General features: G+C 37.5%; 2 protein-coding genes across 2 annotated transcripts; one reads left to right on the forward strand and one right to left on the reverse strand.

The window, feature by feature from the left end:
* Window positions 1-3184: 3184 nt before the first annotated feature.
* On the reverse strand, window positions 3185-6017 carry LOC103139761 (thiosulfate sulfurtransferase/rhodanese-like domain-containing protein 1). Its single transcript, XM_007554565.2, has 4 exons — window positions 5616-6017; window positions 3888-4013; window positions 3620-3782; window positions 3185-3510 (listed from the first exon to the last, which is right to left on the reverse strand). Exons 1-4 carry the CDS (start codon window positions 5788-5790, stop codon window positions 3456-3458), a joined length of 519 nt encoding a protein of 172 aa, XP_007554627.1. The 5' UTR covers window positions 5791-6017; the 3' UTR covers window positions 3185-3455.
* A 4815-nt stretch (window positions 6018-10832) lies between these two features.
* LOC103139762 (cystatin-B-like) lies at window positions 10833-13288 on the forward strand. The gene is made up of 3 exons (XM_007554566.2): window positions 10833-11170; window positions 11282-11383; window positions 12286-13288. The coding sequence occupies exons 1-3, from the start codon at window positions 11096-11098 to the stop codon at window positions 12412-12414; spliced, it is 306 nt and encodes a 101-aa protein (XP_007554628.1). The 5' UTR covers window positions 10833-11095; the 3' UTR covers window positions 12415-13288.
* Window positions 13289-14061: the final 773 nt, after the last annotated feature.

Genomic DNA, 14061 nt, shown 5'->3' on the forward strand with positions numbered 1-14061 from the left:
AAATTCTTTATAAAAATTTTATATAAAATTCTTTATAAAAAAGAATTTTGTGAAAGTTATAAAAACATGTTGCTTGAAGGTTATGCAAAGAGTCGACAGGTTCCTAGTTGGATTAATATTTGCAGAGTTTGATCAAAACATTAACATTTTCAGTTTGCCAACATAAAATTCTTTATTTGTGGCTTTGTTTTTTTGCAAAATTGTGAGTGAGTCAAATCCCTTGGACAATAAAGTCAACCTATTGTCATCCCAAACATTCAAACCAAAACCCAGAACTTAATTTTAGGAGTTATGTGACAATTAAAAACCTGCCAATCTTCTCTTATGATGCTACTTTATTTATAAAGCAGTTTGACAGTATAGCAGCTTACCAAAAAGCTGTCCAAAAAAATGTAAGAAAACAGCTTTATGTTACAATACAGGATTTAAACCGTAAAGGAATGCCTGAACACAGAGGCCCGAAAGGGGGGAAACTGCATTTTGGTCCTTTAATTCAATCAGAACAACAGAGAGACATCAGCTGCCCTGTAATTGCACAATTTCTAGGAGTTCACTGAAACCGAGCCAGCAGGTTATTTTGAGGCCAGGCTTAAAAACAGAGCAAATGAACTTCATGAGATAATTTTCAATAACTTTGAATGAGTTGGCATTTTATTTAATTCTGTCTGACCACTCTTCTCAGGATAGACTCAATCTAAATTATCCTCATAAGATCAGAAGCAGTAGAGATAATAAAAAACACCTTCAGTCTCAAAATCTTTGAGACTCAGTAATGTGTTGGTCAGAACCTCATTGGGCATATTTAGGACATAGTATGTGGTTCATAGGCATTCAATAGCCAAACAAAACACATTTGGAGCTCATTAAGAGGGTGGATAATTTTGCAGATCTAGCAAAAATGATAATTTTGCATTATTTAAGTAGACTTGAGCACCTATTTAATTAAATGATACTAAATTTTCAATTATCTTTTTGTGTTTTTTGTAAGTGAGCAGCTCCAGTACGACTTGAGAAAAACAATACCCCTGAAATCACATTCACTGCTTTTGTTACAGCCACCGTTATTCAGCTATAATGTTAGCTGCATTCCAGAGAAGTCTGCCTCCATTCCAATTCAGTGTGTAAGGCTTCTGCAACTTATGATTCAAGGAAAGATTTGATTGGTTCTTCTATGTATCAGTTCTGAAGCAGAACTGTCAGGCACATGCCCGTGTTACAAGACAAGAAACTCTGTGGTCTGACGTTGTCCTGCTCAGACCACCACATAGATCTCAAAGGAGAAAATATAACTTCAATACAGGAAGGTGTCAATTATCTCCATTTGCTTTACATTTTACTTCCAAGGGGGTAGACTATCTTGTAATCTTTGGAAATTATGTTGATTAAAAGTTCTCTAGGCTTTCTGAAGGTCTTTTAAGGTTTTCATTTGAACGTTGGCTGCTTTTTTACTGTTTTCTATTACTCATTTCCACTACTGCATCCAACTACATTTGTCAGTGACCATTTGTCAGTGTCAGTGAATCATTTAGCTATAAAATACTTGTAAGATCAAGCAATGGTTCAGTGCTTTCTTAATAAACACCTTAGTGAAGCACCAACTTTAACGAACAAAGACTTTAGGCTTGTTCTCCGTTTTCTTTCTGTTGAATCTACAAAGATACCACAATTTGACAGTGATGCAAATAGTACTGTATTCTAGCTGAAAACCTACATTAAAGTAAATGAAGGATTCTGCTTTGTTTTTTCAGATCTTTACTGGATTTTCATTCTGATGTCAGGATGACTCTTAGGCCAGGCAACTTGTCTGTTCACTTTCCTACGTGTTTTAGTTTTACACACTAAAATATGCTGTGGTGTTTGGGTACATAAACTGAATTTAAACTGGGTATAAAAGCAAGCAAACTTTAAAGAAAAACTGTAATAGGCCTTTAGATTTCTTGATTTTGACTTATTTATAAGACTGTAAAAAAGCCTGACTTCTTGGAAGACAACATCTATGAATACTTTTCAAAGTCCTGTAGATCATTCTCAGATCCTTAACATCCCTAAAACTATTTCACATTTTGTCACACTACATCAGTATATTTTATTAGGCTTTTATGCGATAGACAAATTAGGGCATAATGTTGAAGAGGAAGGCGACTGAAACATGGTTTTCCAAATATTGTATTAATATAAACCTAAAAAGTGTGATGTGCATTTGTGTCGAGCTCAGACAGTCAGAGTTAAATTTTAAATTCAGGCTTGTTGTCCCAATTCGCTTCCAATTGATTTCCCTATCAATTCTAAGCATTCCCACAGCATGATGCTCCCACCACCATTTCATTGCTGAGGTAGTGCACTCAGGTTTGCTCCGTGTGGCTCACTGGGCCTTCCCTGCTCAGCCCGTCAGTTAAAGCAGACTTTCATATCACGCCTTCCCTTTTCAGATGATTGATTGTACACCACTATCTCTTCGACCCGTCTGCCGTATTCATTGGGCTTCATGTTTTTCTGATATTTTGGATAAACCTGAAAGTCCTTCATTCAACAGCTGTGCTTGTCCTGAGATTAAATTACATATCGGGTGACCCACTTATGTGGTTTGCAAAAACAATAGCTTGTTTTTAGGGCTTTCATGTATAAAAGGGATATTAGAAGAATATCATTTTCCTTCCGCTACACATGTACTGTCCCTTTAGCATTACTGACACAATGGATACCATCCACAATGAAATTTTGACTCATTTGACCATCAATTACATATAGACTTTCTGTCCACCTGTAGAGCACTTATGCCTTTACACTTGAGATGATGATATATGGATTTGTTCTCGTTTGATCCAGTTTCAGGTGACATTTCCAGGACTTTGTGCTAAAATATGATGATTGACAGTGGTTTTCTGAAGTACCCCTGATCCCACGTGGCTGATCTAAAATCAAACGATTTCTAATGCACTGCCACTGAGGGCTGAAAGGTCAACTTCCTTTATGCTGTGGCTATCAAATCATTTGTGTATTGAACTTTGGACAGCCCTGAATTTTTTCCACTGCAATAGGCGCAAAAGATAACGGATCAAACTTGCACTTCAAGAAATTATTCTCCTACATAAGTTCGGCATAGTAAGACAAGACAGCTGAAATGGAACATGCTTACAATAAACTCCTGTAAGATTCCCTCAAAGCAAAAGTCTAGAAAGAGACATTTTTTACTTAAAACCTTTTATTAACATGAAACATGTTCAAATTTAACACACCTCCAATGATTTCATTTTGAATAAAAAGGACACGTGCTGTATGTACTCAAGTTTAATGCATATTTTAATAAAATTCAGTAACTTTAAAATAAGAAGCATGTAAAGCTAACTTTCAACAGCCTAAACACTGCTGCCAAAGTGATCAATGATGACATTCTGCTTCATGATTTTATACATTTTAAAAACATAATCTCACAGGAAGTAGATTTTAGTATGATTTCAATTTCCTTCTTGCTCGACCCATGCAGCGTACCCTCCTTTCAGGTGTCTTGCTCTGAGAAAAAGACGCATGCAATAAAAAGATCATCTTTTTCCCTGCTCTTCCTGTAAGTGAACAACAAGTTTGTCAAGGTTCTTGCAAACAGAAACCTGCCTGTTTTTACCTGTGAAATCCCATCTGACGGGCAATGCCCAGGGCCTCGCCACTCCTAACGCCAGTTCTGCAGTTAAACACTATATTATCGTCATCTTTTCCAGGAGCCTTCACTTCAAACTTCTGCTTAAAGCTCTCAGGAGGCAGCTTCAGAGACTCCTCCACGATACCCACTTGTAATGTCACACAGAAAGAAAAAAACAAAACAAAAAAGAAAAGTAAATGTAAATTTCCAGATGAACAGCTCTAAACTAGACTGTACATGTACTGTGACCTACATGGGAGGTTGACTGCTTGAGGAATGTGGCCATCCTGGTATTCATCCGGATTCCTCACATCGAAAAGCTGAACGTTACGGTTTGACAGCATGGCCTTCAGCTGTGAGGGGGTCACCAGTGACGCTTCTACAAAGAAATGGGTGAAGGGAGTAAATAGAAAAATGCAGAAGGTGGAACAAAGCATGCTTGTAGTTGTCGTGCTTGATGGAGTTCCATATAAACGAAGCATCTCCCCGTCCGCTCTATCCTGCTGAATTCAAGAACACTTTATTTAAAAGGAGGTGCTGGCAAAAGGAAATGCTGGCCGCTGCAGACCAGTAACATCCCATTATGGCTAACTTACTAGCATCACAATGTTCCCTTGCTAACTTACTAGCATCAAAATGTTCCCTTGCTAACTTACAAGCATCAAAATGTTTCCTTTCAAGGAGATGGACCACAGTTTGTGGTCCATCTCTGTTATTTAGACATAAAAATGTTTTAATGTCATAGAAATAAACACAACAAATACACTGGTCATGTATGCATTTGAAGTCCCTAGAGTAGATTACAATGTATTATCTGGACTTTTAACCTCTAAAAAATGTCAGTATAAAGGATAAAAGTCCCTTCAAAAGCAACATGGAGAGTTAATTTGTTCCCACTTATCTCATATACTCAAACCATATTATGTACCAGAGCCTGGGTGTGTCTTTGACTGGCAGAAAAATAGATTAGAATCAACGTTGCTGTTTTCTGCTTGATAAAAACTAAAGGCAAGTTCTATCCTTAAACCCATATTTGCAAACTCGTACATTAGAACAGTGTTTCTCAATTCTGGTCCTCAGGGACCATCTACTGCTTTAGGAGTTTGAGTTTTCCTTCTACCTGCCACACACTAGAGTTGAATGGGCGGGTGATTAACAGACCTCTGGAGCACTTGATGGCTGCAGGAGGTCATGCAATCATTTGAATCAGGTATTCTTGTATCTAAAATATGCAAGGTAGTGTTCCAGAAATGAGAAACACGGAAACCATACTGGAAAGCAAAAACCATGTCTTTTTTTTTTGCAAGATGTTAACACAAAAGAATGGAAAAAGTATCAAATAGACACAAAAGCATGGATAAAATGTTATTTCATGCCAGAAATGACATAAAAGAATGCCGAAGGGACACAACTTGCTACATTTAGTTCAAAAAGCAGGTGAAATGCAAACTACACGCCCTGTCTAAAGGTCATGAAATTTAGATAAACAGTAGCTGTTACAGAAAAACAAACTTAAGGTAAAACATATCAAGGAGCCCAAGTGGATTTTGCATGATGTATATTATTTTTGTCATTGTCAAAATAGTTTAGTGTACAAGCGGACTTGAACGCACCATGGGAGTGAACAACCGTGAAACGCTAAACCAGATACTACACTGGTGTCGAAACGCACCACTTATTCAGTTTTACTGTAACTCATGATTCAACAGCCCCGGCTGCATTACAGTAAGTTATCTGAACCATTGTCTCTCCAAGTTAATCAAAACTGTCGGAATCCTAAAATGAAGGACGAACCAGTTTACGTGTCTTGAAGGACAAAGTACATGCCATGAAATAAATTATCAGCCTTCAAACCAGGTAGTCAGGTGTAAAGTGTTATTGTCACACTTGTGTATGAAGGCCGTATACAGATGGGCTTAGAGGTGACTCCTGAAGGACAGAGTCGAGTGAAGTGAAGGAACATTTCTGTTTGTGAAATTACCGTCGTCGTGTCCGCATGTTGGGCTGGGGGTCGTGAAAGTCCGGATAAATGAAGCTACAGTCGGGTAAGACCTTCGGTTGACTTCAGTGACAGCCTGACAGAAACCTCGCGACAACAGGAGGGACAACATGGTGAGAGAAGGGACGCTGTACAGACTGCTGTGCAACACAATCATCACCTAAATAGTTACTGAAAGGACCACTATTGTAAACAAGCTCTTCTTCTTTGTTTAGTCGATACTAAGCTGCAACACTGCCCCTTCTGGTTGATTACCGACTTGCACAGGGGTCTGGAACCTGGTGCTCCGGAGCCGCAAGTGGCTCTCTACCTTCCACGATGGCTCTTAAAAACTTTGGCTAAAAACGACAAAGAATCCACTTATGATTTTCTTTAAATATAATTATAAATGCATGTTTTACCAGTGGAATAGAATGACACTAAAAGCACAGTACTATTTTTATTATTTTGTTTGTCTTCTCAGAAGGTTTGAAAAAATAGGGGCTTTATTTACATTAGTTTTCATAAACAGCAATATTCCAGAGAAAAAAGTTATCCATTTTCATTTTGTAAAGGTTTTCTATTTTTCTTTATTTAGGATATAGAGAAGTAAGAGGTTAGTTCTTAAGAAAGACAAAAAAAGTTATATCTCCAAAAATCATAAGTTCTTTTTTTTTCAAAAGAATATGTAATTATTATCATTAAGCTAGTTTTACTTAGCTAAATTGAGGAGAGATGGAACAGAAAAAAACAGAAGTTGAGATGAGGAGTAAAATAAACGGGACTGCTGTTTGAAATGTCTCGATGTTTGCATGCGTGGTCAGTAATATCTGGAGCATCCTCTGGGTGAGATCTGCAGGAAATTCTACTTTGTTCAGGGACTAAACTGCAGCTGAAACACATTTGCTGAATTCAAACAGGAGCAATAGTTGAAATCTGCAGGGATTGGTCTGACGATACTGCATAAAATTCAAACAAACCACAAGCAAATTCCTTTCAGTAATAATCAGTTCCTATTGAGACTCATAGTCGTTAAAAGCCTGACTACATCAATCTCTCTTTTTTTGTTTTGTTTTTGTATTTTTGTACCAAGTGTGTCGTATTCCCATTGACTTTAAAATTAAACACTTCAGTTATTTAATCTTTTCTCTATTATATAAGTGTTTACAACCCAGATGAATGTAATGATTGTCTCTGATTGCTTTATTACTTTAAAGCTCCCAGTAAGCCTTGAATAGTTGGACATCAGCTTTACTGAGCCACAGTGGCATATTTTCCCAACTCAGATTATAGCTCACCCACTTGTGCTGTTTTTATAGCCTCCAGGGATGTCCTAAGCACTCAGCTGCGCAACACATTCTCAAGATCTTGTCTTGCTGGAATTAGCGCCACATTTCTATATTTAAGCAATGGGACATCGGCTCAATATTGTTGGCCACTAAGCATCTCATTAAACTAATTCGATGTTCTTCTCTACATTGAGTTTCATATACTTTCTTTTTGACAGTCTGGAGTAAAAAAAAAAAAAGTGCTATAAACACACTGCACACTCCTTAGCTTCCACAATGCAATACGCCATTTATGGTCATATATTTGTGCAAAACCATCACCACCTTTTCATTTGATGTGTGACTTCTGATCATGCATTATTTTTCTAAAAATGAAGCTGGCTGTGCAAATATACAGTTAAATGCTTAGCTACAATATATTAGAAGATAACTTTTTTTTCTCACTGCCTCTACAGTTACTCTACTGAATCCTCAGACAATTGAGTGATATTAGTATTGCATGTAGTGTAAGAAACCTGGCACATCTTTTTTAAAAAAAAACAACGGTTTCATAATCTTCATTTCAGCTGGACATCCTCCCAGAGGAGTTGCTTCCTTCCATTTTCAAAGGCATTTCCTTTTTGATTAGCAGCTATCCTCATGGTTAATCCTTTTACTTGCTGTCATTAAATTCATTAATCTCTTTGGGCGGCTTCCAGTCTTCAAAATTATAGCAGTTAGGGAACGCGCAGCTCTCTAGTGATCTGCCAACACCTCTGGACGGAAGCATATTGCATGCAGCTCCACGTTTCATCCCCCGACGGAAGTTATGGACCATCCGACTGGAGAACAAGGAATCTGGTGAAGCATCACTATAAAGGCCAAGCACTGTCTTGTTCAATGTTTGTTAAAGCATCCTATCAGTGACCCTGGAGATTCTCATTCACATGAGCTGCTGCAATAAAGCTGTAAAGTATGCTTATGCAGATATCTTTTATTTCCCACACACAATCATTTTCAGTTGCACGTTATATCACAGCCAGTTGCAAAAGCAGATGAAAAAAAAACAAAAACTTGCAGCATAATGGATTTTCTGCTGTGCACAACATTCAGCCTCAGCTGATAGTAAGGCACCATGGGCCAGCATTTAATCGGACACCTCAGGCAGTCACAAAATAAATCTGAGGGCTTTAAAGATAATTTGCAAGAAAACTCTACATCAGAGCTGTTAATGTGCAACGAGGGGTTCTCCAGAGAGGCTTCAAGCTGCTTCAGTGCTGCCTCGCAAGTGAAAGATATAATAGTTATCAAACAGAATAACAGAGACTATGTTTAATCTATTTATTTAAGCTAGCAATATGGAGTTGTCTTGGCTCACTTGCTAAATGTGTTTGGGTAATCACAATCCCTCTAGCATGGACAAATGTAGCAGAAGTAAGCAAAAATGTTAGTTGAGTTTGATCTTTTTGTCCTTTCAAACAAATTTGGAGGGCTGTACAAAAGCATTCACACCCCCATGACTTTTTCCACATATTGCGATTTTGTTTTTTATTTTTTTATTTGGTGTCATAACCCTGGATTGATTTGCAAAGAAAGGAAACATGTTATGTGGCTCTCAATCAAAATTCCAGACTGGAACAAATTTAAGGAGTAGAGAAAATTTGGATTTAAGTCTGAACGTTGATATATTCAGGAAGAGGTGTATCCTCTCACCTGAGCTTTGTATCTGTGCAGCTCCTCCATATTTACCTTGGGTCCCTTGGCTCCATCTCTGATGACAATTAACAATTAACCTATTTTTATTGAAGTTTTATTTCACAGACCAACACAAATGACAGCACATGTCTAAGAATATTCTAAAGGCCTTCTAGGAACATGTGTATTTATAGAAAGTAAACTTGATGTAATTTCAATTAAATAAAAATGTATCTAGGTGCGGTATGTTGAGTTAGACAAAACTGAGCCATTGCACTATTAAGACAAGCAAAAACGTTTAAAATTTCATATCTGCATTAAACTGTCCTATAATAACAGCTTTGTAAAAACTTTACAAAGCTGTAAGTTGCTCACGATTGTGAGGGAAAACTTTATAAATGATCTGTGTGGGACTCCAGATAAAGTCTTTTGCATTTAAGCTCTTCTCGGATCCTAACGAGCTAACCAGGCCGGCAGCTACGAAGTATTAGATAATGGGTGGAGGTCACTGCTGGATCACCAGGCAGAATATTTGCATAATTGGCATAAAATTATGCACAAGAATCAAACATACCAGAGTTGTACTGAAAAATAAAGAAATTGTTGCCAAAGTGTTTGTCATGCAAACCTGACAGTGAGAATATATGACCAAGAAAGTCTTCAGTTTGGAAGGAAGGTCTCAGCATTCGGAACATGTCAAAAATGTCTGCTAGAATGCAGAAATTACTGGACGTCTTCCTTTGTTTCTTGAAGATTTTTCACCTCTTCTCCAAAACAATTTTGTTTTTGTTGGAGAAGTTTGGATGCTTTTGTGTAGCTAATAATTTATTTAGCATTGAAACCTAAAAAGTTTGTCTAGGCTTTGTAGTTATTCAATTCATTTAAATTATTATGAAGGTGTGAATGAGTGTGCACTGGTTTGTCTCGCAGATGTATCTGTGTTGCATTTGTACACCATGCAAAGGTTTTAAAGGCTGATATATTTCACTTAATGTTCTGAATTCATAGGATACAAGCTTCACTTACTGAAATAATTTACCACTTTTTTTATATTACTTTTTGACAATATTCTAATTTCTTGAGTTGTACTAGTCAGTAACAGATTACGTATGTGCGCCACCTTCTGGCGACCCAAAACATCGCAAAGAATGTAGGAAAGAAGATGGATATGTTTGAACTTGAATCAAGAAAAGGAGAGAACTGTACTGTGACCTAAACAGCAGATTTATTTTAGTCATGTCCTAATTATTGAAGACTTCTCAGCTTACTGATTTTGTTTCTACATGTAAACACTGCCATCTTGTGGTGGAGTAGCACAACAGCAGATCTTTTCAGAATTTATCCAAAATACAAACACAAAATATTTAAGAAATATTTGTTAGTTAATGGAAAACCCTAGGCAAAGTGGGTTCTGTCAAGCGATATAGCACTTCTGGTAAACATCATGAAACCTATTAATGATTCCAATCAACAGATATTTTGCTCCAAATAAAATCAATCTAATTTATTATACAGAGAAAACATATTAGACATGAGATACGGGATTACTTCCTACAGAAAACTATTCTTTTTATTTATAGATACAAACGATGTTTATATCTCCATTGCTTAATAGCATATGGATTAACTAACTTCAAAGTATATTTTACAGGCAGAGATCTGTTTTCTGCATCCTGAAAAACCTGCTCTGAGTTTTGTTGGCACATAAGAAGGAGACAGGAAGTCCAAATTCCTGCAAGAAAGTCTTTGGTTTTCATTTTCATTCTATGTGATGAATGACATGTTTTCCTTTAAAAAGTAAAATAGCAGATTTAGACTTTGTTCAAAGCAGGGAAAAAATGTTTGCAAATAAAAGATTAAATTGGATGAAGTCTGGTCCTCTGGTGTTGGAGATCTTACCCAGAAAGACGGGGGATTTTTCCTCCTCAGCCTTCAGTGCTGTAGCAGATATGAAAACTGATTTCAACGTAAAGATCTAATCTATTGTTTCCACACATTATTTACATATTGACAACTTATGAAGAGTATTCATACACAAACTGTTCACAGAGAAGCTTAATGTGTGAATTTTTGTTCTCATAAAAACCCGTCCCTGCAACATATTTGCTACAAACACACCTTAAAAATTGGAAACAGGGAAGACTTTCCTTGACATTATACGCCCACTCGGACCTTTGCTTCCTCGCACAGTCCGTTTTTCTCCTCGGTAGTGTCAGCGGTTCTGTACGGGACTAAAATTGGTATTCAACTATTTATTTTCTTTTCCTTCCTGGCAAATAGAGCTTTCTACACTATGTGGATAATTCATGTAAAGCAAAACAAGTATTTTCTGAATCTGCTCAGGAAAGCATTAAAAAAAAAAAAAAAAAAAAGCAACGCTCCCCTCCACCCCTCTCCTTTCAAGGAAATGGTACAGTCCGCCAGCATTATCTCAGTTCTCTGCTTGAATTCCTCTCTGGGTCACGCAGTAAGTGGGTTTTCTCGTCAACTTTTGTTTGATTTCTGTTTTAAAAGTCTGCCATGGACATAAAATGTGGGGCGATATCCCGTGAGACAAAGGATGCCGATGAAAATGTTCAGCAGATCTGTGATAAAGTAAGCACACGCGTCTACACTGCCACACCTATTCGGACATGAACCGTTACTCTCTGGGGTGTGCGGTGGTCTGTGTTTAATTTTGATGCTGTCTCCTTATTTTTTCCTCAGGTGAGGCCTGATGTGGAAGAGAAAGCAGGGAAGACCTATGATGTTTTCACAGCCAAGAGCTACAAGACTCAGCTTGTAGCTGGGACAAATTACTTCATCAAGGCAATTCTATCTTTAGAAGTTCAACTTTATTTTAAGGCAGTCCTGTCCTTGATAGTGAAGTACTTTGTCATTCAGTTCATTCAACATCCAACTGAACACGTAAACTTTCAAAGCTTAACAGCTGACAAGTTACTGCATTTTAATTTATTAATTTACTATACATCCATCCATCCAGTTTGTTCCGCTTATCCTGGGTCGGGTCGCGGGGGCAGCAGCTTCAGAAGGGAGGCCCAGACTTCCCTCTCCCCAGCCACTTCTTTATTACTTTATTCTTTATTACTATTGCTACTTGATTACTTATTTATTACGTAATTTGCTATGGCTTAATGCTTTGTGCTCTGCAGAAATAGTCAGCATCCCTTGAACTTTTTCACAGTTTGTCACGTTACAACCTCAAGTTTCTGCTACGTTTCCCATGCTTTTAGAAACGTAACGCAACGTAATTGTGAAGTAGTGTTTTCACTTTGACTCCTACGACTGCTACATATTGAGGCTGCTTTTATTTCTCTGTTCTTTGGACAGTAGCTAAAGCTGAACTTGAATGTCCTGTTCCACAAACTTTTGCACAAATATAAACAATGGTTGTCTGCTTCCATGTTTGATTTGTACTTAGCTTCTCCCATCTCCCCAGTAAGTCTAACAAATTTTGATGTCCCTCCCAAAGAACGCCATGCCATCACCATTTTTCACACTTCCTCAAATGAATTGTTCAAAAATGATGTGCAGACAGCTTTGCCACAAATATAAAGAATGGTTGTCTGGTAACCACATTTAGCATTAATTGCATTGTTTTCCCCCAGCTGAAGGACATCAACTTGATGTCACTGCATGCAGACTCTCCTTTACCAATTTTTAATGCACGAAAGGATCCTGTTTAACTTAGTTTATGGTGTCCCTTTCAGGTCCACATTGGCGGAGATGATTACATTCACCTCCGTGTTTGGAAAAAACTCCCATGTTATGGAGGAGATCTTAAGCTGTCAGACATACAGGTCTCCAAGAGCCACCACGACTCCATTGATTACTTTTAAAAGGTTCACAGTCCAGCCACAGGACCCGGTGGTCAGCAGTGAAGACGTCAAATCATCAATATCCAGCGACGGCGGGGCAAAGAGCACCTCATGTATTAGTAAAATACAGCCATCGGCTCTTGTGTAAACTGTTTACTCCTCTGTATCTGTGACAGCTCACTTAGAGAGGATCTTGAAACCAACTTCTGCAAATCACATGTTTTTGTGGTTTTGTGGTCGTTCTGGCACGCTCCCTGCTTTATGACTTAAAATATGAGCCTGTAAGCAGTAGGGTAATCCCTGATCTTTGCCTTTACTCACATCTTGGTTGCATCTTGTGACTGATGTTCCTTATTGTTTTGCACGCAGTACTCCCAGTCATATACTAAACGATGACTCATATGTCTGCAGCTTGATGTTCTTAAATATATATCTTTGCCATAAATATATTTTTTTTCGGATGTGAAATTTAACAACTCCTATAATGTAAAAATATAGTTTTTTTTTGTTCAGTTGTAAGAATGTGTGATAATGGTCGAGATGAATGGGATGGAGACGTTTTTTCTTAGGTTCTATATAGAACCTGGGAAATTATGAAAGTTAATGTTGGTGTGACATCTAATGCTGCATAGAAAGCTATAACAACTCACTAATGCTCAATACTCTATTGTTTTGTCTCTTTAGATGTCTGATAACTGAGTAAAACTGGTGCTTTAAATGCTAATAGTTTTCATGGGATATAATTCAAATTATTGACTGATGTCTGGGATCCAAAGGTGCTCCTTATCTGCTTACGGTTCCACATTTTTCTAAAAGTGTGTCGATTTTAAGGTGTTACATTTTATTATTTTGTTCATATGTTATACCAGTTCAGATTAAAATACATTGCTAATTAATAAACAACACAACTGTTTTCAATTAAGTTGCAAGAAGTAAAATTCAATTCAGTATCTGTAGCTGAATTAGGGAACCAAAGCTTCCAGTGGCCCGCATGAATGCTACGTTACAGATACAATGTTTGCTGGATGAAAATGGAATATTGTACCTGAATTAAGCTTTCTGGTTCATAATGTTGCAATATTCCGCCCTGTTCTGTGTCCTCGTCAGCATCATCATGTACTGTGTGTGGCAAACACCACCATGAACTCCAAAACACATATGGTTGTGGAGTTTAAAGCAGCGTTATAAACAAAAATATCCCAAGCTTTGAACCCTTCCTGTTGCGCCACCCTAGTGCGAAATTCATTTGACTATTTGCTGTGCCCTTGATTGTTGTAAGAAAACCATAAGAGGTTCTGTTTGCTTGTTTTCTTGGTTCAAAAATACCATCAATCAAATAAATGAATCATTGGCTGCCGATTCCTGCAAAGGCTGACGACATGTAGAGGAACCATTTTTGTGTTAGAGTAAAACATTAAAAACTTAGCAAAACCTGAAAAAAGATGTTTCTATTGAAATTAATGCTCACTTCTGTGTCACTTTCACATCATCAGTGCACTGGTTGATTAATTAGTGTCGAAATGTTTTTTCTTGGGCCATAATAAATACAACACAGTAAAACCACTGAAAAGACGAGACGAGGCGTTAATTTCTCTATCCAGGTTGCTCTTCAGAAAATACATCGGTAAAGAAAAAAAAAAGGAGGAACGGAGGGTGGAAAGTGGCAAA

The sequence above is a fragment of the Poecilia formosa genome, unplaced genomic scaffold (assembly GCF_000485575.1).
Source record: "Poecilia formosa unplaced genomic scaffold, Poecilia_formosa-5.1.2 Scaffold64, whole genome shotgun sequence".
NCBI lineage: Eukaryota > Metazoa > Chordata > Actinopteri > Cyprinodontiformes > Poeciliidae > Poecilia > Poecilia formosa.